The sequence below is a fragment of the Hylobates moloch genome, unplaced genomic scaffold, assembly GCF_009828535.3.
Source record: "Hylobates moloch isolate HMO894 unplaced genomic scaffold, HMol_V3 SCAFFOLD_1, whole genome shotgun sequence".
NCBI lineage: Eukaryota > Metazoa > Chordata > Mammalia > Primates > Hylobatidae > Hylobates > Hylobates moloch.
This window is the reverse complement of record NW_026652276.1, coordinates 203,274,151-203,299,841: the sequence shown is the minus strand read 5'-3', so window position 1 is coordinate 203,299,841 and position 25,691 is coordinate 203,274,151. Positions and strand designations below refer to the sequence as shown.

At 35.1% G+C, this 25,691-nt stretch overlaps 1 protein-coding gene across 4 annotated transcripts in view; it reads left to right on the top strand.

Annotated features, from left to right (window-relative positions):
- The window catches only part of CADPS2 (calcium dependent secretion activator 2), a 572,316-nt gene extending 546,981 nt beyond the window's left edge, over nt 1-25,335 (top strand). For all 4 annotated transcript variants that reach the window (XM_058426274.1, XM_058426269.1, XM_058426272.1 and 1 more), the window contains 2 exons: nt 19,174-19,278; nt 24,411-25,335. In XM_058426274.1, the coding sequence (XP_058282257.1) occupies nt 19,174-19,278; nt 24,411-24,584 (279 nt within the window). In that variant the 3' untranslated portion in view covers nt 24,585-25,335. The remainder of the gene's footprint in view (nt 1-19,173; nt 19,279-24,410) is intronic.
- Nucleotides 25,336-25,691: the final 356 nt, after the last annotated feature.

The window sequence follows — 25,691 nt, the reverse complement described above, 5'->3', positions numbered from 1 at the left end:
ACTGCTGATGGAGGCCTTAATTAGCTTCCTTTTCTATATGAAAATTGTCACCATTAGAATAAGTCTCAAAAACCTGAGGTTAGTTATAAAAAGCCAGATAATAATAATTTTACCATGGTGTTCAGCATCTTTTCATTTGCCTTTTGCAGCATTCCATAAACAGAATCATGTTCTAATGGATGTGGTCCTTACTATAAGATGTTTTAAGTCAATATGATATTCTACTGTTAGACAAACAAATAAGCTGCAGTAAAGCCAAATATCTGCCACTCTACTGTTGAACATTTTTATCTTGATTTAAAGTACTGATGTGCGCTAAAATATGCAATATTACAGTTTTATCGGCACTAAGAACTTCGTTTAGGCATGACAATGCCTAAAAATGAGGATTGTGGTTTTGTATATACTGTGGTCGTCATGTTTCATTTATTCAGTATCTGTAAAGGAGACTAACAGAGCAGTCAATTTAAATAACAATATTGTCATTCATTTGTAATCATTTTACAGTCAGTTCAAAGGAAATGATACTTTGCCTGTGACATAACTTTGCATAATTCACCACAATACAGATTCCTAAATGTAATATTTGCTTTGAAGCTTATTTATTTATGTACATCTTCTCTGCATTTTAGAAATGCTTTTCTGGCAGTTTCATTTAATTATGCAAGTTACTGCAAATGTTTTCGTAACAGCAATTCACGGGCTTCATGGTGACACTTCAGCTGTGGCAGTTGCAGAAGGTCCTGCTACGTCATCCTCTCTGCCATTGTCTCTCGTGTCAGTGTTCACTGCCAGTTTGGGTGGTCAAAATGAATCTTATCTTTCATGCTTTATGTTTCTACCCTTTACTCAGGCTATCTTACAATAAAAGTATTGCCTGTTTTAATAAGCTAAGTGTTAATATGTGTGAAAAAAATGATTTTCTAAAAGCTTTGATGCCCTGCAGGGGTAGAAAAATTATCATCCATCCAGCTGGCTCTTTTACAAAATACTGAAACCATATTAGCAACTTGTGCTTGCATTTGGTATTGCTCTGAATTCACAAGCGTATGTTTCCTTTCCAAGTTCTCTTTTACTTTTTCTGCTAATGTGGTGATTTTCAAAACTGTTGAACAGAAGAGGGAAATTGAGTTGATGTTATTCCCATTATGTTTCTTCTTAGAATAGCTAAAGCACATCTTCTATGATGAAAAGTTAAAGCCATTCTATAAGTAGACCATCATAGATAGATTTGTCAAGGGGAATGGGTGAACTTTCTGAACATCTTCAGTTTGGTGACCTATTTACTGCAATCCATTCTTGCCATCAGTTCATTATAAAGGTAGACGTTTTTTCTCCTTGAAGTTATTCTCTACTTCCAACTCCTCTTCATTCACTGAAGTTCTTTGGAAGACTTTCTGTGTGGCAACAATAACAGACAGAGGGAACTAAAGTGGCTCTAAGGAGGCCAACATTAAAATATAACACTAGTTTAATTGCCTTGGTTATATATACTTTCATTCAATGCCGAATTATCTGACATGGCTATGGGTCTAAAAGTAACCCTTAATAAGCAACTATTCTGTTTTGGTTGTGAAGGTTTTGTATTTTGAATATCCCCAGTAGAACACTGGACTTGTTATTTGTAAAATAATTGTAATGTCCTTAAACATTCTAATATTTTTAAATTGCACATTTTTATTACTTTATTTAAAAATAAAAATAGACCCTAATTCTGTTGATTTGTCATCAGGAATAACATGTATGAGGGGATACTAAAAGCCCCTAATTAGCCAAGACTGAATTTGCCTCAATTATAGTTAGAAAATGAGAGGTTATCAAGTACGTGTTGAAAGGTAAAGTAGAATGTGTATCTCAAGCAACAGATCATTACCGAGAGACATTATGTAATTATTGGAAATCCACTTGGCTGGAGCCTAAAATAATATTGTTAGGTGTCAAAAAACAGTTGAAAATAATGACCCTATAAATACTGTCAGCAACCTTAGCCTATTACAGATAAAAGATGGAAGAGAATAATTTAATTCAGGCATCATGACAAACTTTTGCTATTCCAATTAGAGTATTTCCTATATAAGTAAGTAAATGGATCTTGTTAACTTCAGATGCAAGTGAAAACACGCTTATACACACATTATAATGAGTTAAAACTTAGTGGTTTTAACCAACCCAGATTAGAAAACAAGGGCTACAGTTTCTGGGTCATGCAACATCAGGGCTTAAACTCTTAAGAAATTCACTTAGTTTTGGAAATGCCACATGTAACACTATTTTTATATAAAAACTTAGCCTGCAAAACATATTCACCCTGCCCCCAACATTTTTGGAAAGCATGTATTACTAAATAATCTTTGCAGGTGATGCAGCTATGTTAAGTTTGTGGAACTTTCCCTGAGTGTAGTAACTAACTACTCACAGTATCCCTGACCTCTATAACTTTTTGATCATTTAAACGTCTTGATTGTTCCTGATTTTGTGATGAAATACCCCAGGATTTGGTTTAAATAAGCTGCTATTGCTTATGACCAAAAACATGACATTGCCCTAGATTTGTGCCCATTGTTTTAGGAATGAGAATGATATCTTCAAGAATTTTCAGTGTACAACCTACACAGCCATTTACCATACAAAATCTGCTTCTGGAGCGTTCTGCACTGCTGCTATCATCCCCATCTCCAATAATAAGTCATTAATGTCAAAGTATGAGAGAGGAAATGAATAAAATCTGCATTACCTTAAAGGTCATAAATGGGATAATCTTCAATTTTTTACATCAAATCTTGAAATATTAAAATTAAAAGTATCCTTTGAGGGTCACAAAAGCTAATATTAGGACAAATGTGAAGGCATTATATTCACTTCATAAGTAGTCACATTTACAAAACACTTTTTGCTTAAAACAGAAATAACTTTTTAAAAGTATAAATAAGTTATGGCAGGTCCATGATGTTAACAGAGAAAACTAAGTTTGTTTAAGGTACATCCTTAATCTTTTCAAACTATCAAAATAATAGCTGTAGTTTTCACCACTACCATTCCCTGGCCACCTCCTTGTTCCAGGAAATGTGCTAGGTGCTTCACCTATATCATTTCCAAGCTCCTAGGCTGGATGCCGTCAATCCCATTGTATCCCTATTTTTTGGGTTAAAACATCTCCCACTCAGAGAAGATAAGTGACTTGTGGATTGTTGAGTCAAATTTTGAAATCGTGTTTCTCAAGTTTCAAAGTCTACGCTCTCTCTACCTTACCTCTGACTTAACAAAATTTGAAATGATAAAATAGAGTTATGGGAAGAGCTCTGGTCTGAGAATGCAGAAACTTGAGCTCTAACCACAGTTCTGCCATTAAATATCTGAGTGAGTCTGAAAAGTTATGCCATCTGTGTAAGACTCAGTTTACTTAGTACGTATAAACTAAAGATGTTGGTCTGGAACTCCAGATGATTTCTGAAACTCTTCCAGATTTTAAACCAATTATTTTTTTAGTTTTAATGTTAGCAATGATGACCGAAATTACTGGGCTGATTGCATAAAGGGTCTTGTACTTCAGAATAGTAATTTCTAAGTTATTTTGTGATAGCCAGGTGAAAATAAGGTGTCCCACCTAAGAAGCAGTAGCATGTGCAGTAGATTAGTAGAAAAGAAAATCTATCTACAAAAATAGCTGTGCCATATGACATTGTGTATATCTATCACTATGGTTCTGAAACCCAAATTTTTTTTTAAAGTTGCAATACGTATATTCTGTATTCAGGCTCAGTGTTTCCAGGTGACCAGGATGTTTTAAACAGGGGGTATCACTGCCTCTCACGTGGCCACTGAGGGACATGCTAAGTTTATAATCTACATGTTACATTTACTTTTCCAACTTTAAAAAAGTGACTTACTGGGTAAGAAAAACTGAAAGAAGTTATCCTGTAGTAGGAAAGATCATGAATATACCAAAAGAAAGGTTTTCTGCTTTGAGGCTCTCTCTCTTACCCAATGTCCTTTTTTTAACACATAAGGCACCATTGTCAGCAGTCTTTTTAAAATTTTTATCAAATCAAAACCGCCTTCAACCTGATCCCAATATGAAAAGTATGACAAAGATTTTCCAATTCTTCAATTCCATTTTTAATGCCTACTGTGATGTTTCTTCCCAGGCAGAGTGGCTACTCACTCTCTTAGGTTTCAGAACATGTAGCACAAGCCACGGGTGTCCATGTGTCAGCAGAGATGCTGGTACATTTCTTCAGAGCTTTGGCTCTCTGGGCTGGAAAGTAGTGATGTTTCAGAAGTCAAAACTGACATCTGTAGTAATGACCACAACAGCACTTCTCTTGTCATTTTCTAAGGTCCAAGAATGTTGAAATGTGGAGGCAATTGAGAGTTGACTGAAGCACATCTTATTTTCCAAGATAGACACTAAACCTACCTAACTCTCTAAACCATTGTGCATTTATTGGGCACTGCCCAGCTTGAATCCCTTGGAAACTATCTCATTTTAGCTCTCATGTTGCTGAAGACACATGAGGGTACAATATTTAATTGGTAAATCATGCAGATTAAGCATGCTTTTTGTTATAAATTGATTAAATGTTTAATTGTGGAGAGTTTCATCTCCACAAGATTTTTTTAATGTTATGATGTCTTGTAAAATTTAAAGTAATTCTTTAAATGATAGTTAATCAGTTATATTCATCCAAACAGCGTTTTATAAAGGATTAATTTCCCAGGACTTTCTGTGAAAAGACTGCTTACTTTCCAGTGAAGAAACTCTAAATTAAACATTTTGAGTAAAATTGACCTATACTATATAAATGGATTCAGTAGCCTATTAATGTAAGTTTAAAAGAAAATAATGAAAATATTATAAGTGAATATGCTTCTCAAAATGAAACTGATTTTGCACTTACATGCTCTTGTTTGCCTCTGGACTCCCAAATTTTAAGAAAGGGGGCAATGCCCAGAACTTCTTTTTTGGATGGAGTTTCGCTCTTGTCACCGAGGCTGGAGTGCAATGGTGCAATCTCGGCTCACTGCAACCTCCACTTCCAGGTTCAAATGATTCTCTTGCCTCAGCTCCAGAGTAACTGGGACTACAGGTGTGCACCACTGCGCCTGGCTAGTTTTTGTATTTTTAGTGGAAACAGGGTTTCACCATGTTGGCCAGGCTTGTCTCAAACTCCTAACCTCAGAAGATCTGTCTGCCTCCACCTCCCAAAGTGCTGAGATTACAGACATGAGCCACCACACCCGGCCTGCCCGGAACTTTTGAGCTAGTGTTTCACATCAATGCCCAAACTTTTTGAAGTGAGAATTTACTCATTCTTGGTAAGATTAACACTGCTATTCTTAATGTATTCAAAGATTGTTTATTACTATGTTGATTTCCTAAGAATAGTTGAAATCAACAAAACGTGGATAAGAGTGACCATTAAATAGAACTTTCACAATACACAGTTGAAATCAACAAAATATGAATAAGAGTGACCATTAAATAGAACTTTCACAATACACTTCTTTGTATGTATTTAGAGCTGATAATGTACTTTTTCATTCATATTATTTGGGCGAGTTTCTTTGTGTATGTAATCAGCCTGTTTACTAGGAATGCAGGCTGAAACCCACTGACGTGGAAGACCATCTTTGCCTTCTTGCATGTCTTATAATTCTATGATATTATAGAAGTATTCTAGCTAGGCAGGGTGGCTCATGCCTATAATCCCAACACTTCAAGAGGTCAACCTGAGAATGATCACTTAAATCTAGGAGTTCAAGAACAGCCTGGGCAACATAGCAAGACCTAGTCTCTACAAAAAAAAAAAAAATTAGCCTAGCATGATAGTGTGTTCCTGTAGTCCTAGCTACTTCGGAGGCTAAGGCGAGAGCATCATCCAAGTGCAGGAGTTTGAGGCTGCAGTGAGCTACGACTACACCACTGTACTACAGCCTAGGTGACAGAGCAAGACCCTGTCTCAAAAAGAAAAATGGGAAGCTTTCTTATATGTGAATGTCAGTTTTAAAATAGCAGTTTTCCTCTTTTCAATTATTTTTCACTTTTTAATAACTGTATAGTTGTTATATGGTCTTCATAAATTAGTATAGATTCCCATTATGGTATTTTCATTTTGGTCTTATTTTTATATAAAAGTACTCAAATATAAATAATTAACTGTTGTATCCATATGTCCAACCATGATTTTCCTATCAACACTCGAATACTAATATTATTCCCATGTCATAGCCATTATTTTCCTTTTCCTCAGTAGAAAGGGATGTATGATATGAGTACAGTGATGTACTTGAGGCTGTTTGAGGTTATTTATTTATTTATTTGGTTTGTTTTTTTTTTTTTTTGAGACGGAGTCTCACGCTGTAGCCAAAGCTAGAGTGCAATGGTGCAATCTCAGCTCACTGTAACCTCTGCCTCCCAGGCTCAAGCAATTCTTCCTCAGCCTCCCAAGTAGCTGGGACTACAGGTGTGCACCACCATTCCTGGCTAATGTTTTGTACTTTAATGGAGACAGAGTTTCACCATGTTGCCCAGGGTGGTCTCGAACTCCTGAACTCCTGAAGTGGGCAATCTGCCCACTTCGGCCTCTCAAAATGCTGAGATTACAGGCATGAGCCACCATACCCAGCTGAGGTAATTTATTTCTAAACATTGTTGTGTTGTGTACCTCAGTACCTCATTGTGTACTAAAGGTGGATAAAAAGTTTGACTAACCTTTTGGTTATATATATGATAGGAGCAGTGTCTTATTCATCTCACATGTTGTAGCAATGTGTTACTTAGCTGCTTTTAACACATTGTTTTCCAGCTGTTGTCATTGTTGTGTTGCATTGTATATAATCCTGCTTTGGTTTACTTATGGTATTTGGACTCACACTTAAGTTGTTTGACCTCTTTTAAGATAGTCATAATCAAGCCTGTTTCTATATTGTCTTCTCTGCCTCAGTAGATGCCATACAGAGCTGTTCCTCAGCTTTTTTTTTTTTTTTTTTCCTTAAAGTTTGTTTCTCTTTGCAACCTCTGCTCTTGAATTACAGCTGTCTGGTTCCTTTGAGTTAATAATCCTCATTGTAATGTTAAGTTATTATTTGTAAGTGTAAGAATTTATAAAAGGATCAACTTTTGATGTATGGTGTATGCCAAAATAACTTTGGCAAGTCCAGACGTGGTTCAGAGAGGCCAAAGGCCCTCATTTGAATCAGAGCTTTGGTGAATTAAAACCTGAGAAACTTGAGATAAGCATGCCCAATTGCCTAAAAGAAACTCAACCAGAAAGTGTACTATAGCTTGTTGATCTCATTTCTTTGATAATTCAAAAGAATGTTCAAGAAATATGTGGGCTTCTTGCTTAGATTCTTGAAATGTGATCGTGGAACACAATTGTCATTTGGCACATTCCCAGAAATACACATCTTTGCATGAGGCACCTGGACATATGTGGCAGGTCTGGTAGAATCAGCTAATTAACAACACAGGCTTAAACAGGCACCTCATCTGGCAGTGCAGTTAGTTGCCTGATGGTGCTCAGCAGGATTTGGTAGTGCTTTTTATTTTTCTATCCTAATGGTCTGCTGCCCACCTAATTTTGCCTTATTGTCAGTCACCACTTACCGCAGCTTGGGGCCCTCCCAGGAGGCTAAATTATTATCAAAGGATTAGGGAGATGTAGCCTTGCAGCTCTGACATTTCTGATTACTTGTCTATGCCAGAACACTAATTAGCTGTGACTAATTAAGAAAAATGTTCCTGCCATAGAAAACCATTTAAAAGAACTGAGAAGTAGAAAAGCAATTCAAAAGCTGAGCAGTGCTCAGATTTGCTGATGCTCTTTAGATTTCCACCAGAGCCTTAACTCACCTTTAATTGTGCTCAGAATTAAAAAAAGAAATTCCACATGCAAACTGACCAGAGGATTTTGCTTGAATAGGAAAAAGAAAAATGTTGATCACCTAAGCTCTCCTAACAATGGTAAAACTGTCTTTGATGAATGGAAGGTGACACAACTTTCATTTGCGTGGAGAAATTTTTCTAAACACCAATTGCATAATGTATATTTGCATTCATCCACCTGAGCCAGTAACAAAGGCTTAAGTCACTGAAGAAATTAGAATATTCTCTCTACCAATTTTATAAAAGACTGTTGAATTGATTATAAGGAAGATGTTGAGCATTTTGAAAGTTATTTAGCATTGCTTTCATGTATCTTTCATCTTTAAGATGGTCTAGAAATTCTGACCTCTATATGTAGAGCCTGTGACTTTGCATGCTTGCACTTCAACTGGTCTCTAGTGCCTTGTTCATGGAAATGCCCAGGCTTCCCCTGAGATCAGCATTTCTATCAGTTGATCACTGCAATGTTTTCATAGAACAGATAGCTACTACCCTCCATCCCTTCCATCCTAACTACTTAAACAAATGGCATGGTGGCTTTAAAGCCATTTTCTGTGCTGGTTTTTTGTAGTTCCCCTCTGTGAATCACGCCTTCTGCAAGGTCAGACCATTCACAAGTGGGCACAGCAGTGGCAGCCAGGTCACCAGTGTTGACTAAATCCAAGAAAAAAAAATCTGTGTAAGGAACCAGCAGAACCATCATTACATGTGATTACTGAATGCATTGGCAGGAAACTATATATAAAATAATTTTAAACTTTCATATAAACACCTAACCTGTAAGAGAGAGCCCTGAATTTCCTGATCTTAGCACGGCCCTAGATAACACATCTTCTAAATTTTGCTATCTTAATATGGACAAAATATTTCACTGGGGGGAAAAAAGTGCTCACCCCTACCTCACCTACATTCTTCATGCTGATTTTTAAACCCATTTCTCTCTTTTCTCTCATTGGAGAACAAAAGGCAGGTAGCCAGCATCCTCTAAGGAATAATCCTTCCTAAATATGAAGACTGTTATTAAGGTACCTGTCATACTTGTCTACTCCAGGATAAATAATCCCTATTTGTTTAACTTCACTTTGTAGGCCTTTTTTTCTAGCCCTTTAATCATCTTTGTGGCTGTCCTTTGAAACTTCTCAAAGTGTTCTCTGTCATGCTTAAGGTTTAGAGTCAAGGATAGGATGCAGTATTTGAATGTGACTGAACAAGGTTCTTTCAAGCCTTCTATTTATTCATTCTAATATATAACTTTCCCATACTTTTGTTCTACTGACCTCTATAGTTCCATATATTCCCTATATTTGTTTTTGATGACTTTTTCTCTCACTAGCTACATATCTTAAAGGTAGGCAATAATCTGAGGTCAGGAGTTCGAGACCAGCCTGACCAACATGGTGAAACTCCATCTCTATTAAAAATACAAAAAGTAGCCAGGTGTGGTGGCACACACCTGTATCCCAGCTACTCGGGAAGCTGAGGCAGGAGAATCACTTGATCCCAGGAGGTGGAAGTTGCAGTGAGCCGAGATCATGTCACTGCACTCCAGCCTGGGTGACAGAGCGAGACTCCATCTCAAAAAAAGATAGGCAATAAATGTATAAGTTTATTGATGTAGAATATTTATTTTTGAGGCAGTAAAAATACATGTTTATTGATGTAGAATATCCATTTCATTGATGTTTTACATTATAAGATCTAGAAAACAAACTCATTTAATTACTATGTGTAAAAAATGGTGGGGAATGTTGAGATTAAATTAAAACTTCAGGCCTTGGCTTTGCCCATAGAGATGGCTATCTATGTCACAATTACTCAATAGGAATCTAGTGAGAATAGAAAGTTGAAACCCCTCTTATTAATTATTTATTACTTGAACCTATATTTATCAAACACTTTTTAGACCACACACTTTGCTAGAGGCTGGGAATACAGTATTAAACAAGATAGACCAAATCCTTGCCCCAAGGGAGCTTACCAAATGGATATTTTTGAAAAATATTTATTTCCACATAAAATGTTTTACTTTTTTATCTGCAGAATAGCTATCCACAGATTTTTTTTTTTAATGGAAGTACTCTGGTGAACTGAAAGTCAATACTGTTTCAAAATAGATACTAATAATTAATCTATTAAATTGTTTAATTTCTCCCTCTGCTTCAGGTGGATGATTGTAAACTTGCTAAAGGTTTAGAGCCAACACAAAGTCTGTATCCAGTTCTAGCACCTGCATCAAATGATGTGACTGTGAGATAAGAGCACGCTCTTGCTCTCTATTCTTCCTGGGTTCTTAGCTCAGAAGCCAGGCTTATATCAGCTCCCAAACAAGCTCTTATATCCCTACAGACAGAAGTCACTATTTCCACAGCAATGATATTTTTCTGCCTTTCTTTAAAAACAGTTCACAAAGCCAAGTGTAGAACGCACCCAGGACATGTCACTTAGTGGTGAAAACGCACAGGCAGCACAGCCAACCGTGCCTCCTAATATACCCCACGGCCTCAGAATGGGTACCAATAGACCTGAGCATATGCTAGAGAGGCAGCTCCCTGCTTGGGGGATAGCCTCTGGAGGGCTAAGTACATCAACATCTGAACTCGTAGTGTTAGCGTAGCTTTGTGAGTGAGTGTGTGTGTGTGTGGATTCTCATATATGTACATAGATATGAAAGTTTATCAATTTATAGTACTTTCTCTTTTATTTCATTCATCACCTAGAATAAAATTAGACTGTCACGTTTTAAGACCCATTTGTGTCCTGTTTTAAATTTTTTTGGCCAAATGCAACTGTTTACTTTTCAATTATTTCCACAGCTTTAACGTGTATTTAATTATTTTTCTATTAAGGAAATATGTGATTCACGTCAACAGTGAATCTGGCTCTGGTATTCATCTGTCCTTTGTCTATTGAAAAGCTACCTGTCTACTATTATAGATATAATATATGTATATATATAATTTTATATGTATAAATATTTAAATGCATGCAGTCTTTTCATGAAAATTGAATGCATGCTCTGTGCCAGACATTCTACTAAGGGCTGGAGATAGCAATACAAGAAAGATTCAGTTAAAGCCTTGTGTATACTCACAGCTGATTGAGGGAGACATAAACTACATTGTGCAATATTTTTATAGACACCTGTATAGAGTTCTAGAAGCAGAAAATAGGTGAGCCCCTAATTGTACCTAGTAAGAGATAGTATTGGCTAAAAAGCAGAGATAATGAATGATTGAACAGAGTCTTAAATGCCGACATGAATCTGGACAGGGAGATGTAGTTGGCAATAAAGTCCAGACAGAGGAATGGGCATGCCCAGAGACCGAAGGTATAGAGAAGCCTAGCATGTGGCAGAGCTGCAGGTGGGTCAGTTTGCTGAAAAAGGTTCCTGGGGGACTGCACTGTGACTCAGAGACAGAAAGGTAGCTGTCTACTCCCATCCTTAGGACACTCTTAAAAGAAGATTTTGGAATGTGTCCCATTTTTATAAGGAAACTGAAGCAGAAAGACATGCTAACAGCTCATTCTCAGGCATGAGTTTTATCTCAAGACTAAGTTGTACCATTTAATAGCAGTTGCAAGAGTCCAATATACTTTTATATAAATCCCACATTGTGGATTTAAAATGCAATATTTACCAAAATTTTATATACTATGTTCAAAATAAGTCAACCAGATGAAAAGTTCATACTGCCTAAACGAATCATTCATAGAGGTGATGTTTGCACCCCAAACTAGTACATACACCATTATAACTGGATTTATCAATGAGCCAAACCATTAACTAGTGACTTCACTCAAAAGATTAGGCAAACCAGTATGCATCCCATCAAGGACACTAAGAAAGCGAGGGCAGAACAACTGATTGTCTGAAATTTTCACTTTCCAATTACTAGTCTTTTTAGTACTAGGAAAGGAGCCACAGAATAAACTTGCAGAGGCACTTGCTTATTTAATAATAAAGAACATTATTTTTTAAATATTTTTCATGTAGTTTGAAGAAAGAGGTAGTTTATCTCTTTGAGGACATTTTGGAATGAAGGGAATTTTGGAATTAGTAGTGAACTGAAAAGAGCTTGTGCGGCTCCCAATTTACGGAACTTGTCCTGTTTTTGAACTTATTCTGTTATGTAAACTGAAGAGGATCTAATTCATCTGGAAATATCTCTGTTATTATATTCATGTATTTTTTAAAAGATGAAGTATGGAACGCCAAAGATAGGGAAGTTTTTCAGCATTCAACAAGCATTTATTAGGTGACTATTTTATACCAACCTTCCCCATGTTAGCACTTTTTACATTTTTCATTCCTTAATAGACATGATACTCTTAATTTGCAAACTTCCTGATGGAGTTAAAAAATGAAAATTGCCCTGAATATGACTTTATTCAACATGGAAAAAAGCAGCATGAATCACATGCTTCTCTGTTCTGATTGAAAAAAAAAAAAAAAAAAAAAAGATGATGAATAAAATCATATATATAGAGTTCTACTATGGAAGAACCAAGGATCGTCTTTCCACATTACATTGTTTTGCTACAGTAGAACAAATATTTTCCAGTGTTTTTAATCATTATGATATATAGCAGTTTAAAATGAGTCTTAAGAGAGTATATGAGATGTATAGCATAATAGCCATTTGACTGGTTATCCTAATAGGGAGCGTAATTTTTCAAAAAATTTATTTACATTGTATATTACATTATTGGATTTACAGATATATTTAATCTTTAGAAATGTGGATTGCTTCAACCTGCAAAAAAAAAAATTGAATGGGCTTTTTTGGAAATAATTAATAGGTACCTTCTCTATTTGTGCACAATCCTATGTTGCAGTGACTGTCAGTAAGGACCACAAATGCTAATGACACTTTTCCTAGTTTTCTGCTAGAAGCACCGAACTACTCTTAAGAATAAAAGGTGTTATTGACAAAGCAGAAATCCAGATGTCCTTCTAAAGAGAAGTGAAATAACACAGGAGTTATGAGCACAGACTCTGGAGTATAAATATAAGATATAAATCTTTACCCTACCACTTAAGTCATACTTGTTGTATAAACTTGAATAAGTAAATTGCTTAATCTAAACTCAGTTTTGTGCCTCTGTAAACTCGGTTTCCAGATATGCAGAATGGGAATAATTACACCTACTTCATTAAAGTTATCGTAAGAATTAAATGAATTATTTGTTGTTTTGTTTTGTTTTTTGAGACAGAGTCTCGTGTCAACCAGGCAGGAGTGCAGTGGTGCAATCTCAGCTCACTGCAACCTCCACCTCCCAGGTTCAAGTGATTCTCCTGCCCCAGCTTCCCAAGTAGCTGGGACCACAGGCACACGCCACAGCACCCAACTAATTTTTTGTATTTTCAGTAGAGATGAGGTTTCACCATGTTGGCCAGGCTGGCCTCCAACTCCCGGCCTCAAGTGATCCACCCACCTCTGCCTCCCAAAGTGCTGGGATTACAGGCACTGGCCTAAATGAAATTTTAACTTAATTACTTGAACTTCTTTTGAAGGATAAAATAAATATCAGATGCCTTTATAATTATAATTCATGAAAATAATACTAATAAAAACAGTATCTATAATTCACAGTTCTTTATAAATCTCATTCCTCAGTATTCTTTATTGTTTCATTTTTATGTCTATACATTAAGAGACCAGATGAATAAGTTAAAAAAAAAAAACAGACAATAGAAAGTTCTGGAACTCTAGATGATTTTTCTTTATTCTGGAAGAATAAAGCTGTATTGAAGCAACATATTAAAACAGAATGACAACTGGGTTTTTCTCTTCCATTCATTTTTACAAGAATCACAAGCTCATCATGCCTTTTCCTCTAAGTCAAATTTAAACTCACAGTATTTCTACAGAGCATTCAAATCTTAGTATTTTAAAGATAGATTCATATAATCTACCCCACGTATTACAGATGAGAAAGCTGAGGCATAGAGAAGGTGCATAACAGACTCAATCAAGCAAATAGTAGTGTAAAAGGGGCTAGCACTGCCCACCCTCACAGAGTCTGCATTTGTGTTCTTCTCTGGTGTGTTGACAACCAGCCCACGGCTGCCATGTCCATATGCAAGTCTCTGCTCTTCCCCCACCATGAGTGCCTCTGGATTGAGCTGGGAATGTTGATTGGCATAGGTTGGGTTAAACACTTCCTGTATTTTTAAACCTAATAGGCTGGTTTCACTTTTCCTTAAATATAGCCCTTACTCCTATTCCAAGCCAGGAAAATATTCACACTCAAAACTTGCAAAATGCTTGAGCCTGGGGGTCTGGTTTTATGGAACCAGGTATGATAGTTTCAGTGGGGTGCCTTGAACAGGGTAGAAAAACCTTGACATTATTATATTAAAGTTACCATTAATATAACATTTGCATTTTAGTGTTTAGACATGGGAAATGAGGAAACAGAGCCACAAATTTAGTTACATTAAATAGATGTACTGTTGACAAAATGAACACTCAATGTATAATGAAGCATTCATATTTACTTTTTAATATACTGGTGAAATTGTAGTGCATTAATGTTTCTAAATATTTTGTTGCTCTTTAAAACTACTAAATGATCCTGAAGGATGGCTTATATTTATCAAATTTATCCAAGCCTTCATCATTTAAAAAATATTGTTTGTTCTTTCATTTAATTTAACTTTATATTTAAAAGGTACATATTTCCTAAGGTGAGATTTTCTAGGCGTTATTTCATTTTAACACAATGACTCAACCCTTGCCAAACATACAGATTCTTTTGAAATAAATGAAGAAATACATAATATGGAAACTTAGCCATTTCATGTCTTAATTCACTAAAAAGTGTTGGTTCTTTGGTTCTTTTTCTTTTCTTTGTCACCTATTGAGACAAGCATAGCTGGAGAAGAATAAAAATACATCAACTAGTTGTACCAATTCATAATCAATAAAAAGCTAAACACTTAAGTAGAAAATATATCACAGATTTGTGCCCTAGCGAAGCAGCTATTTTTACCTTGCCATCATCATCAGAAGCCGCATTCTGACAAAAATCATTTGCTTGAAGCAGCCGTGATATATAAACCCTATGTGGTCTTGTGATTCAGATTTAGGAATATCAGCCTTGGAGGGTCTAAAGGCATTGTGCATTAGTATGTATTGAGACCTCATTCCAGGTGGCAAGCAGCTGGACTTTTTAAAAATAAAACTTCCAAAATAAAGGTGACGTGCTTCTTTCCAGGCAATACGTGTTATATTTAATTGAATCATCCTCAAAATGTTATAAATTAGGTAAAAAGGAGAGTTGTGCATATTTAATATATTTGTTTTGTATTTCCACTAGTCAACAGAATAATGAAATTCCTTAACTACTTCTCTTTAACTTGCATGAAGAAAGCACGGTATGTTGCTAAATCTCTTTTCACCAGCTCTGCGGAGAAACAACTTTAATCCTTGTTAGAAAATTGCCGAGTCTGGGACTGACAAAGAGCTCATGCTTGTTCTATTGTTAGTGCTCCCCGGCCCCAAGAGCAGAGCCCTTTACAGCTGCGTGGATCCCGCCCGGCTCAGCTGCACTATTTAGGAGATGAGGTTTGTCAATTTCTATTGACAATGGAAAGAGTTTTTCAGGGCCTGTAGCAGTGCTGACACAGTTGGGGATCAATGCCAGCCATTCAGACTGCACCCTCTTTCATTGCTTTGGTTTGTTAATTCAAGACTAAAGGTCCACTGAGGGGGTTCAGGGTGTTTAAGAAAGCTGATGAACTGTTTAAGAAAGCTGATGAACTGCAAGCGTTTATAGCCCTGGTGTGGCAATTTCCATAGTCAGTGGCAACTCCTGGCACTGAGGGAGCTGTGTCCTTGTTGACCCTCTTGTTATTAAAAATGCACAAGTGCTGCGCTTCTCAATATTTCAACACTCTTTCATTGTCAATACCACCTTCTGAGCCCTTCAGCTTGTTGCTTGCTCTAAAGATCTTCTTAGATTGGGTTTGAAAACTTCACCTTAAACACTAGATTAGACTGATGTTCTGTTTTCCGTGCTCCTGTTGATTTGTTGAACCTTCCCAGGGCTGGAAAGCAAGTAGCAGCTTGATGGGGAGACGGGCTGCTAATATGATTTACCAGTCTACAGTCATGCACAATACGTGTGAATAAATACAGGGGTCTCACAGAGTCAACCCTAGCCTTTCCTTTTCTTCTATTTTTGCTTTAAAAGAGATACCTCAAGAAAATGAAGTGAGTAATGCATGCCCTTACAGGAGTTGAATGAACCACAAAAAGAAGAAAAAAACATATTTTTGCTAAAGTGGTAGGCTGCTGTCATGGATTGATGTAGAAAAAATTTGTAAAATATACACTTACAGCTTTATTCCTGTGTAGACCAAGGCAAAGAATAAAGCAGTAATGCCATTCCTATACCTTCTGTGTGAGCTGCGGCACCCTTTCCTTTTCATCCCCTACGGAGAAGTGAATGGTCAACCAAGTTGTTTTATAAAATTAACTTTTCCAAAGTGAAAAGGCACTTTCTAACATGGAGACTTTACTGCACATTCACCCTTTTCCAATTTTTTGTTTGGTTTGGTTTGGTGGAGGGGATTGGGGAATGAAGAGAACCTACCTTTGACTTTTTTCTCAGTGTGAGAAAATGGGACCTACCATATTCAGTACTCAAAAGAAGGACATATTAATCCCAGCACTAGAAATAAGAAATTGCTAGAGGTTTCTGTTTGGTGGCTTTCATTGTTTGTTTAAGGTGTGTGCATGCATGCGTGTGTGTGTGTGTGTGTGTGTGTGTGTCTGCGTTTTACTGTATACAAGAAAGCAGTCATAATGGGATTTTTGTTGTTGTTAACCTATTCTTAGTGGCAGCAAATATTCTGAGCTAAGTTGCTGCTTTTCCTTAATCATTTACTTAATTTAGCTGAAATGCCTCTTGAAAATGCTTTGACTTAGGAGCCAAAAATATACATTCTTATTTGATAGAATAATATTTTCTTAGAAGCTTTTGCTGATTGAACAATTTATTGTCCTTCAAAGTAAGATGATGATAAATAGCTTAAACATTTTACTTAATAATAGTTCTCTTTTTCTGTTTTTGCAGTTAACTTTAGATCATTTTATTCCCAAATTCTTTTTCTCTAAAATTATTATTTTGGCATTGTATTAAATAAGTTATATATAAATGATTTCTGTGTTACATTATATGTCTTTTCAATTATCACTTAATTTTAAGTACCATTATATATAATGGAAAAATGAAGTTAATTTAAAATTATATAAAGATTTTCAAGAACATAAAGATGCATATAGAGTAATTTTAAGAAAGTTTTTTCATTTCCCTAAAATTTATACAACTTACCAAGTTACAGTAACTGCGCAGTCTAACAGAGTAACTAGTATGTTATGTTAGGCTTTGTAAAATACATATAGTTTCTGTCCTTCAACAAGAAAGAAATACTTACTATCCCTTGCAAAATAACTAATTTTTAAGAGTCACATCCATTATGACAATATTTTCACTTTCGAATTATCTAGAGTGTGGTGTGGTAGAAGGGCCTCAATTGACTGTACTCATATTCAATATCACCAATACTTGTGAGTGTTTGCCTGTATTAAAACAGAAATCAAGAAGTTGAAGCTGTAAATTATTTGAAATAAGTAGCATAGAATTTAGTGTTGGAAATTAAAGTATCTATAAAAGATTTTGAGATTTAATGTGCCAGTTAAAGTACTGAATTTACTGGAACTTTACTTTTTTAAGAATTTTGGAATATGACTGTCTTGTTTTATAGAACTGCTGAAATTTTTGCATGTCCTGAATATTAACAAAGTACTCCTTAGGAAGGAGCAAAATTAGGTACAGGAATAGCATATTTTTAGAAAATCATGGTCCATCTCACGTTTTTAAAACTTGAAGCTTTTATTTATCCATTTGATTGCTATTATTTAGTATATCAGTTATCCATTTAAATTAGCTTATCTCATTTGATGCATATATGTTCATTATACTAACAAATTAATAGAAATAAGCATGGTAAAATGTAAAATTCATTTTTAATTTATACTTAAAATACCATTTCTTGTTAAACTAAATTGTATTGGATCAATGTTAATAAATATAAATCCAGATGAATTTCAGACTTGGATCAGTGAAAATTTATTTTAGAAGTTGAATTTATGGTTTTATTATGTAGAGAAAATTTTTTTCTAATTTTTTTTCTGTGTTTAAATTCTTAAGAACATATGCACACACATATGTGATCTGGACTATCATTATGTTTGTGTATACAAGCAAGGCACAAAATCTCCTGTCTTTCAAAACTCTTTTGTCATTTTCTAAATGCTGAGTGGACATTGATATTTCTCACTTTTATCTGAATGAGTAGCATTATTCTTAGAGTGTTATCTAAACCTAGCTCTGAATCACTGTGTCCCTTAAAAATGTTATTCGTAATGGCAGATTGTCTTTTTTTGAAAATAGGAACGATATTTTCTTTTACTAGACTGACAGACATATAGGAGCAGAAAATCACATTAAAGAAGAATTTCAGTTTTTCTCTTAAGAGAGTTGTAATAAACAGAAAAATTATGGACCCTCCAAAAATACAAAATGAAACACATCCTTTTCATTCATAATTCGGTCAACTGACACCTATTTTGTGATTCTTACAAAAATTCAATCTTCATAATGTTTCTTCCTAAGATCTCAATAAATCTTTATTTTAGATGGTGTTAAAAGAGCTCGGTAAATATTTAATTGATAAAGGTGTGATTGAGGATTACTGTTTAAGTTGTAGTTTTTTGTTTTGCCATCGCTACTTGAAAATGTAATTTTAGGTATTGACTACATGACTTATAGCATAACACATCTTCTTTTTTATTTTTATTTAACATGCAGGCTAATAGAAAATTTTCCTTTGAAAATAATTTACCTCTTTTTTCCTGCTGCTTGGCTGTCCATTCAGTCCTATAACATGTATTTAGGATCCTTTGTTACTTACAAATTACAAAGCAAGCCACTAGGCTGCAAAGTGCAAAAACACTGCTTCTGTGAATATGTTACAGCTGAAAGACTGTAACGTTAATTCATTTAAAGAACAGCCTAGGTCAACTTAACAGATTTTCTAGCAAAGCATACAATTCTGTTAACAGGAAATTATAGCATTATTGACTTCAAGTGCTGATCTGTGGTCATTTCAGAGTGTTTTATTACCCCCTCATTATCGAATCTGTTAAACGAATACTGCAGAGGTTGTTTTCTTTTTTTGTTCTCCTCCCCTGTGCCCCAATTCTCCCTTCTAGCAATGGTACAGCAGTTCCATGAAAGTCATTTGCGTGTGGTTGACTGATAGATTAGACCTCCAGCTCCATATTTACCAGCTGAAGACGCTCATCAAGATTGTGAAGGTAAACAAAATGTGTTTAGATATGAATTGCCCACTAAGCTATAAGGAATAATGGCAAGATACTGACATATAAGAAAACTGTATTTGATGTAACTATAAAGTATCACTTATTAGCAATGATGTGCTACTGTTTACTTCCATGTTTAGTTAGATTAATAAATGAACATAAATTTATCTTTTTTACACTAATAAAAAAATTTGCTAGCAAATACTCACAGTTTGAGATTAAATACATAAAGCCCCAGCACAGTTACCTGAAGGAAGTAGGTTCACAATAATTTTACATTAATTTTCTTAAGCATATAAGTGTTTTATCATAATACAATTACTTCATATTTATTAGGATCATATATCATTGTGAGGGATTTTGAACTATATTTGCCAGAAGAATAAGGAGAGTCTCAGTTATTTTATTATATGCTGGTACGAAAGTAATACATTGTCATTGCCCAAATCCTTTTGGAAGCATGCTCCTTCTTATATGTAAAAGGTAATCAGTTTGAGTGTTGGAGACCACCCAAAACTACTGACATAGACACCACATAAGTTCGGCAAGGCCATTTTGACTTTAGCTCTTCAAGAGAAAAGCTAATAAATTACATGTCATATTTAGTGAGTAAGATCTTTAAAATAATATATTATGCATAATTGTTCACACTTTGTAAATTCTAATGGAAGCACAAAATTTACCCCAAGTTTAACCTTTCCTTAAAATTGGGACAGAAATTTCACCTTGTGGCAGAAAACATTAAGCTATTGAGAATCACCTATTTATTTAAACAAAAGACCTTTACTTTCATTATAGTACCATTTATTAGTAGTATATATGTGTGTATGTACTCACACACATAATGTGTATCTATGCATTTATGTGTATGTGTGTATATATGAGTATACACAGTAGTTTGCAAAGTGTCATTCCTCACCTACCATTATCATCATCACCTGGGAACTTGTTAGAACCACAGATTCTTGGGCCCCACCCCAGACCTACTGAATCAGAAATTCTGAGGGTGGAACCCAGTAATCTATAGATTAACAAGTCGTCCAGATGGTTCTAATACATGAAAACATGCTAAAGTTTTCGAAGACCCACTGTGTTACATCATTAAAAGATGTTTCTAGCCACATTAAAATATTTTCTTTATTCCTTTGGTTCCTACAGTCTAATTAGAATACAAATTATGTGTATGCCTGCTTGTTAATCTTGTTAGGCCCACAAATAGGAAAGTTCTGTTCCAAAGTCAGAAATTGGCAAATTTACTGGAAAGTAGAACCAGACCTAAAATGCCACAATAATAGCAATTATGCTTACTCATAAATAACAAGTAAAATTATAGCCACTCACAAAATTTTAATACTATAGCTACACATTACATGTCAATGGAGAAAATACTTTTGATCCAGAACACTTCTTATGGCGTTATTTATTTTGCAAAGAAACTGAAAGGACAATATGGTAGGTTCATAATTGGCTTAGTTCTCCATTGTTTCTTGTTTCTATAAATGTGACTTGAAGAGCTTTCAAATGCAGTTTGTTCTTCAAAAAAGAGAGTCAGGATAATGTATTTGCCATATATATATATACACACACATATATATATACATACGTATATATACACATATATATACATATACATACGTAACAGTTGCACTTTATACAGTGATTAATATTACAATTAGCTGTTTATCCTTATGACAAACCATATTTTCAAGCTAATGCCTACTGTGTTCAGGATTTCAGAAGTTACATATTCAGCCTTCTGATGTTAGCTGATAGATTATTAAGCTCTTTGTTTTGAGAATTAAAATCTCCACATTAGCCCATGATTTGTTTCTTTCAAAGTTATTCCTCATTTCCACACATCTTTATAGTTAAAGATTAAGCAAGAGTGAAATGTTTTCATTTTATTGAGGTGTAATTTAAAAGTAAAAATTTTTATATACTCAAGATATACAGTGTGACTTATTAATGTATACTTGAAATTTGCTAAGAGAGTAGATCTTAAGTATTCTCACCAGTGAATATTTTACCATAAAAGAACAATAATTTTATTAATTATATAGTGACATTTCCATTGTACTGTAAGTCAGTATATCTTCTTTTAATATATTCTTCCTAATGATCAATAATTGACCAATAAATATGAAATTAATTTTCATGAGTATGTTTGATTTTCCATGTTTTACTTTTCACAGGCAAGTCTCCAGGCTTAGCCAATGTGTTCTTGGGCTGATACATTTAATCAAGTCATAGGGTTCTATTTAATAATTAGAAATAATTGTTTTCACAATAAAACTCAAAGTGAATTAATAATGTTCTAATTGTTTTTTCTACTTTGAATATAAACAGACTTTTAACCAATTTCATACATAGATTCATTATTCTTCAGAACTTACATGGTTTTGCTTATAATGATCATTTCCCAATGAATTTAAGAAGCTGTTGAATAACACATGTAGAGTACCATGAAGGTCCATAACCAGACTTTCCTTCCATCCAGATCACTTAGAGTTGGCCTGCGTGTTTCAGCAGAGTAGTGTATTCTACCCAGGACCCAAACTACTTGCCTTTAGCAGTCTTGTCCTTACTACTCACAGGGATTGCCTTTCTTCTATGCCCATGGAGACCTAGATGCCATCAAAATTTATATAATAGCCAACTTTACCCTAAACAAAGACATTTATACACCAGTTGGTTCATTCATGTTGCACACTAAGAAAAAAAACAAATCCCAGAAAGGGTTACACAAAAAATTAAAGACTGAAGTTATTTGCAAAGTTTTTACCTCAGAATGATTTTTTTGGGGAGGGGAAGAGTGAAACCCTCAAATAGTCAAAATGGTTGTGTTTGTGTTCTCCATAGTGGCCACATGACATTAAATGCAGTTAACATAAATCACCTGCTTCTTTTGCTAGGAGAGAAAAAGTGAACAGAACTCTGTGGCAGGCACTTGTCTTAAGCAAAGGCCAACCAAACCTTTGTGGAAGCCACAGGGAACATCCAAGTGTCGATAACATTTTATGAATTCTAAAGACAGAGAAAGAGATTGCAAGGCTATCTGCCTAGTACCTCACTCAACTGGTTATTGCTTGCTAATTGAATAAGAAAGCAGTCTTAATTATATATAAATTAGAAAGCCTTCAGGACTGCAGATCCACAATTCAATCTGCTCTGGCCAACTTACTGGTAATTAAGCTAAGTCAAAGGAAAGTCATTCCAATAAAATAAGAAAGTTGAACTCAAAAACTCAGTATATAATTGTCAGTGGAACAATAATACTTTACATTAGATGCATCATCTGTAGATGAATATTTTATGTTTGACATGTTTAATTGCAAGAGAGTTATAGGAATAAACACAGATCTCTGTAGTAATAATGCCATGTTTATCAGCTTCCAGATGATCTAGACAAAACATACCTTTCAGAGTTATCTCACTGGTTCTGATGCAAATTGCCGTGAGTTTTGGTGTAAGAGAGTACTACCTTAGTCATAATAACTTATGACTTAGAATGAGCTTATTATGACAAAATCATATCCCACAAAATGAAATATCTTCATTTGTTTCCCCATTTAACTAACTGAACTTTTTCTCCTACTTTAAAAATCAGTAGTAATAAAATACCAGTCATGTTTAGCTGCAGAAAATCATATGTGAAGAAGATCACGGTTTAAAAAGTGAACATGGCTGAGTGCTGTGGCTCACGCCTGTAATGCCAGCACTTTGGGAGGCTGGGGTGAGCGGATCACCTGAGTTCAGGAGTTTGAGATCAGGCTGGCCGACAGAGTGAAACCCCAAAAATACCAAAATCAGCTGGGCGTGGTGGCATGTGCCTGTAATCCCAGCTACTCGGGAGGCTGAGGTGGGAGAATCACTTGAACTGGGGAGGCAAAGGCTGCTGTGAACCAAGATTGCGCCACTGCACTCCAGCCTGGATGACACAGTGATACTCCATCTCAAAAAAAAAAAAAAAAAAAAAAAAAAGAAAAGAAAAAAGTAAACATGGCCAGGCACAGTGGCTCAGGCCTGTAGTCCCAGCATTTTGGGAGGCTGAGATGTGAGGATCATTTGAGGCCAGGGGTTCAAGACCAGCCTATGCTACATGGCAAGATCTTGCCTCTACAAAAAAATTTAAAAGTTAGCCAAGCGCGGTGGCACACACCTGTGGTCCCAGCTCCTCAGGAGGCTAAGGTGGCAGGATTGCTCCAGCCTGGGAGGTCGAGGCTGCAATAAGCAATGGTCACACCACTGTACTCCAGCCTGTGTAACAGAGTGAGACCTGTCACAATCAATCAATCAGTCAATCAATCAATGTAAACATAAGGGAAACATTATAGATTAATATTTTAAGCGCCACAGAAAAATATTGTTGGATTTTGTTGTTGTCTTGAAAATCATTGTAGAAACAATAACATGGTATTCTATTTTTGATATATAATACAGCAAATTTTAACGTATTGTTTTAAGAAAAAATGTAAATACTTGTTTTGCTATCCCATCTATGGAAGCTTTATGTCAGAATTTGGCACTTCACATCCCAAGGGAATTTCAAAAGAAAAGGGCAAAATTCATCCAGACATTTAGATGTACACAAATTTTTACCCAGTAGTACATGTAAATAAATTTTATAATTCACTGAAATGCTGAAAATGTGAACTTCTTTTACCGATAATAGGATTAATCTTCTTCCTCCACACAACTGACCCCTGAAAATTAATGCATTTTATAAAATATAATGTATGTTTCAGTATTAAAGGAAAGCCCCCCTCAATTAAAAAAACTAATAATTTCTTATTAAAAACTTACATCGATACGTATTTTATTTTTGCTACAGGTTATTCAAAAGGTAAATTGTGTGCAATTAGTAATGTTCTGAGGGGAAAGTAAATTTATCATCTGATAGTCACAACATTTTGATGTAGTGATAGCAATTGTAGTTTGAAGCAATAGCCAAAGTCTGTCATTCCATTTACTCCCCAGAAATACGCCAAGAAGATGATTGGCATGGACAGCCACATGAACCTATCAGTGGATTCCCCAAGATCATTTTTGAAATGCCAACTGAGTATGTATCTGTGTACATACATATAATCTAACTGACCTAAGCAAATTTTCTCTTCTTTCTTCAGAAAACCTACAGGGACTTTCGATTGCAGGGCGTGTTGGAAGGAACACTGAACAGTAAGACTTATGATACTGTGCACAGACGTTTAACAGTAGAGGAGGCCACAGCCTCTGTTTCAGAAGGCGGAGGACTTCAGGGCATTACTATGAAAGACAGTGATGAAGAAGAAGAAGGCTGATATCACACAGCTTTGCAGAAGGAAGGAAGACCTTGATAGACATTGTTTTTTATTTTTTTAACCTTGTCCTTGTAATTACATTCATTGTTTGTTTTGGCCAAATAAAAATGCTTTTATTTCTTTAAAAAGTAAGCCTGAACGTAGAGTAAAAGGGGAAATGCCAAGATTTTTGGGTTTTTTGTTTTCTTTTGATTTTTTTTTGGAGAAGAGCATCCTCTTTTGTGTAGTTTGACCTAAAAATGAACCTTGGCTCTGCTTGTGATTAGAACATGAACTTTTTTTTTTTAAGAAGATTTGAGCATTTTTCTGTAATCACGTCAAAATGATGTTTTCTGTGTAAAGCGAGATACATATTTCTCATAATGCAGCATTGTGAGAAGTCAATTCGGATCACTGCACCAACACTATCATATCCTAGTTAAAATGGTGTGTACCTTACAAATTATAATTTATGTGCCAGGTTTGTTTTGTACTTAATTTGCTATTATTGTGATGTGTATAAAATCTTTAATCTTGGTTCTTAGTACTTTGAATTGGTCTACAGGTGTATTCCTGGGATGAAAGGATTGCCAAACCCAAATATAGACTAGATTATCCAATGGGTTTGTGTCTTTGTTCCATTCTCAACATTTCTTCTTTCAACTATAAGTAATCCCCAGGTGTGGGGTAGCAAGTGTGCTTCCGTCAAGATACCATATTCTCCTGCTCCAGTATAACAGCTTGCAGGCAATACAAATCTATTTGCTCATAACTACTTCTGTATTTATTAGACTTGTATAGAGCAAATGCAGTAAAAGAGGTTTGCAGTGTTTCAAATATCTCAACTATCTGACTCTGTGTTTTTGTTTCTTGAGTTTTTTTGTTTTGTTTGTAATATTTTGTTTTTAATCAAATGAGTAAAAGATAGTAACAGTGACTGTTCTTTGTACCTAATAGGCACACACATTGTTAAAAGAATTACTATGACAGCATATTTCCATAGCAGAGGAAATACGTATTTCATATATTAGTTAATATTAGTAATCAATGTTAACTAATAATTAGTAATATTAGTAATGTTAACTAGTAATTCACATTAGTAGTGGTTCTCTCAAAATATTTTCTTGC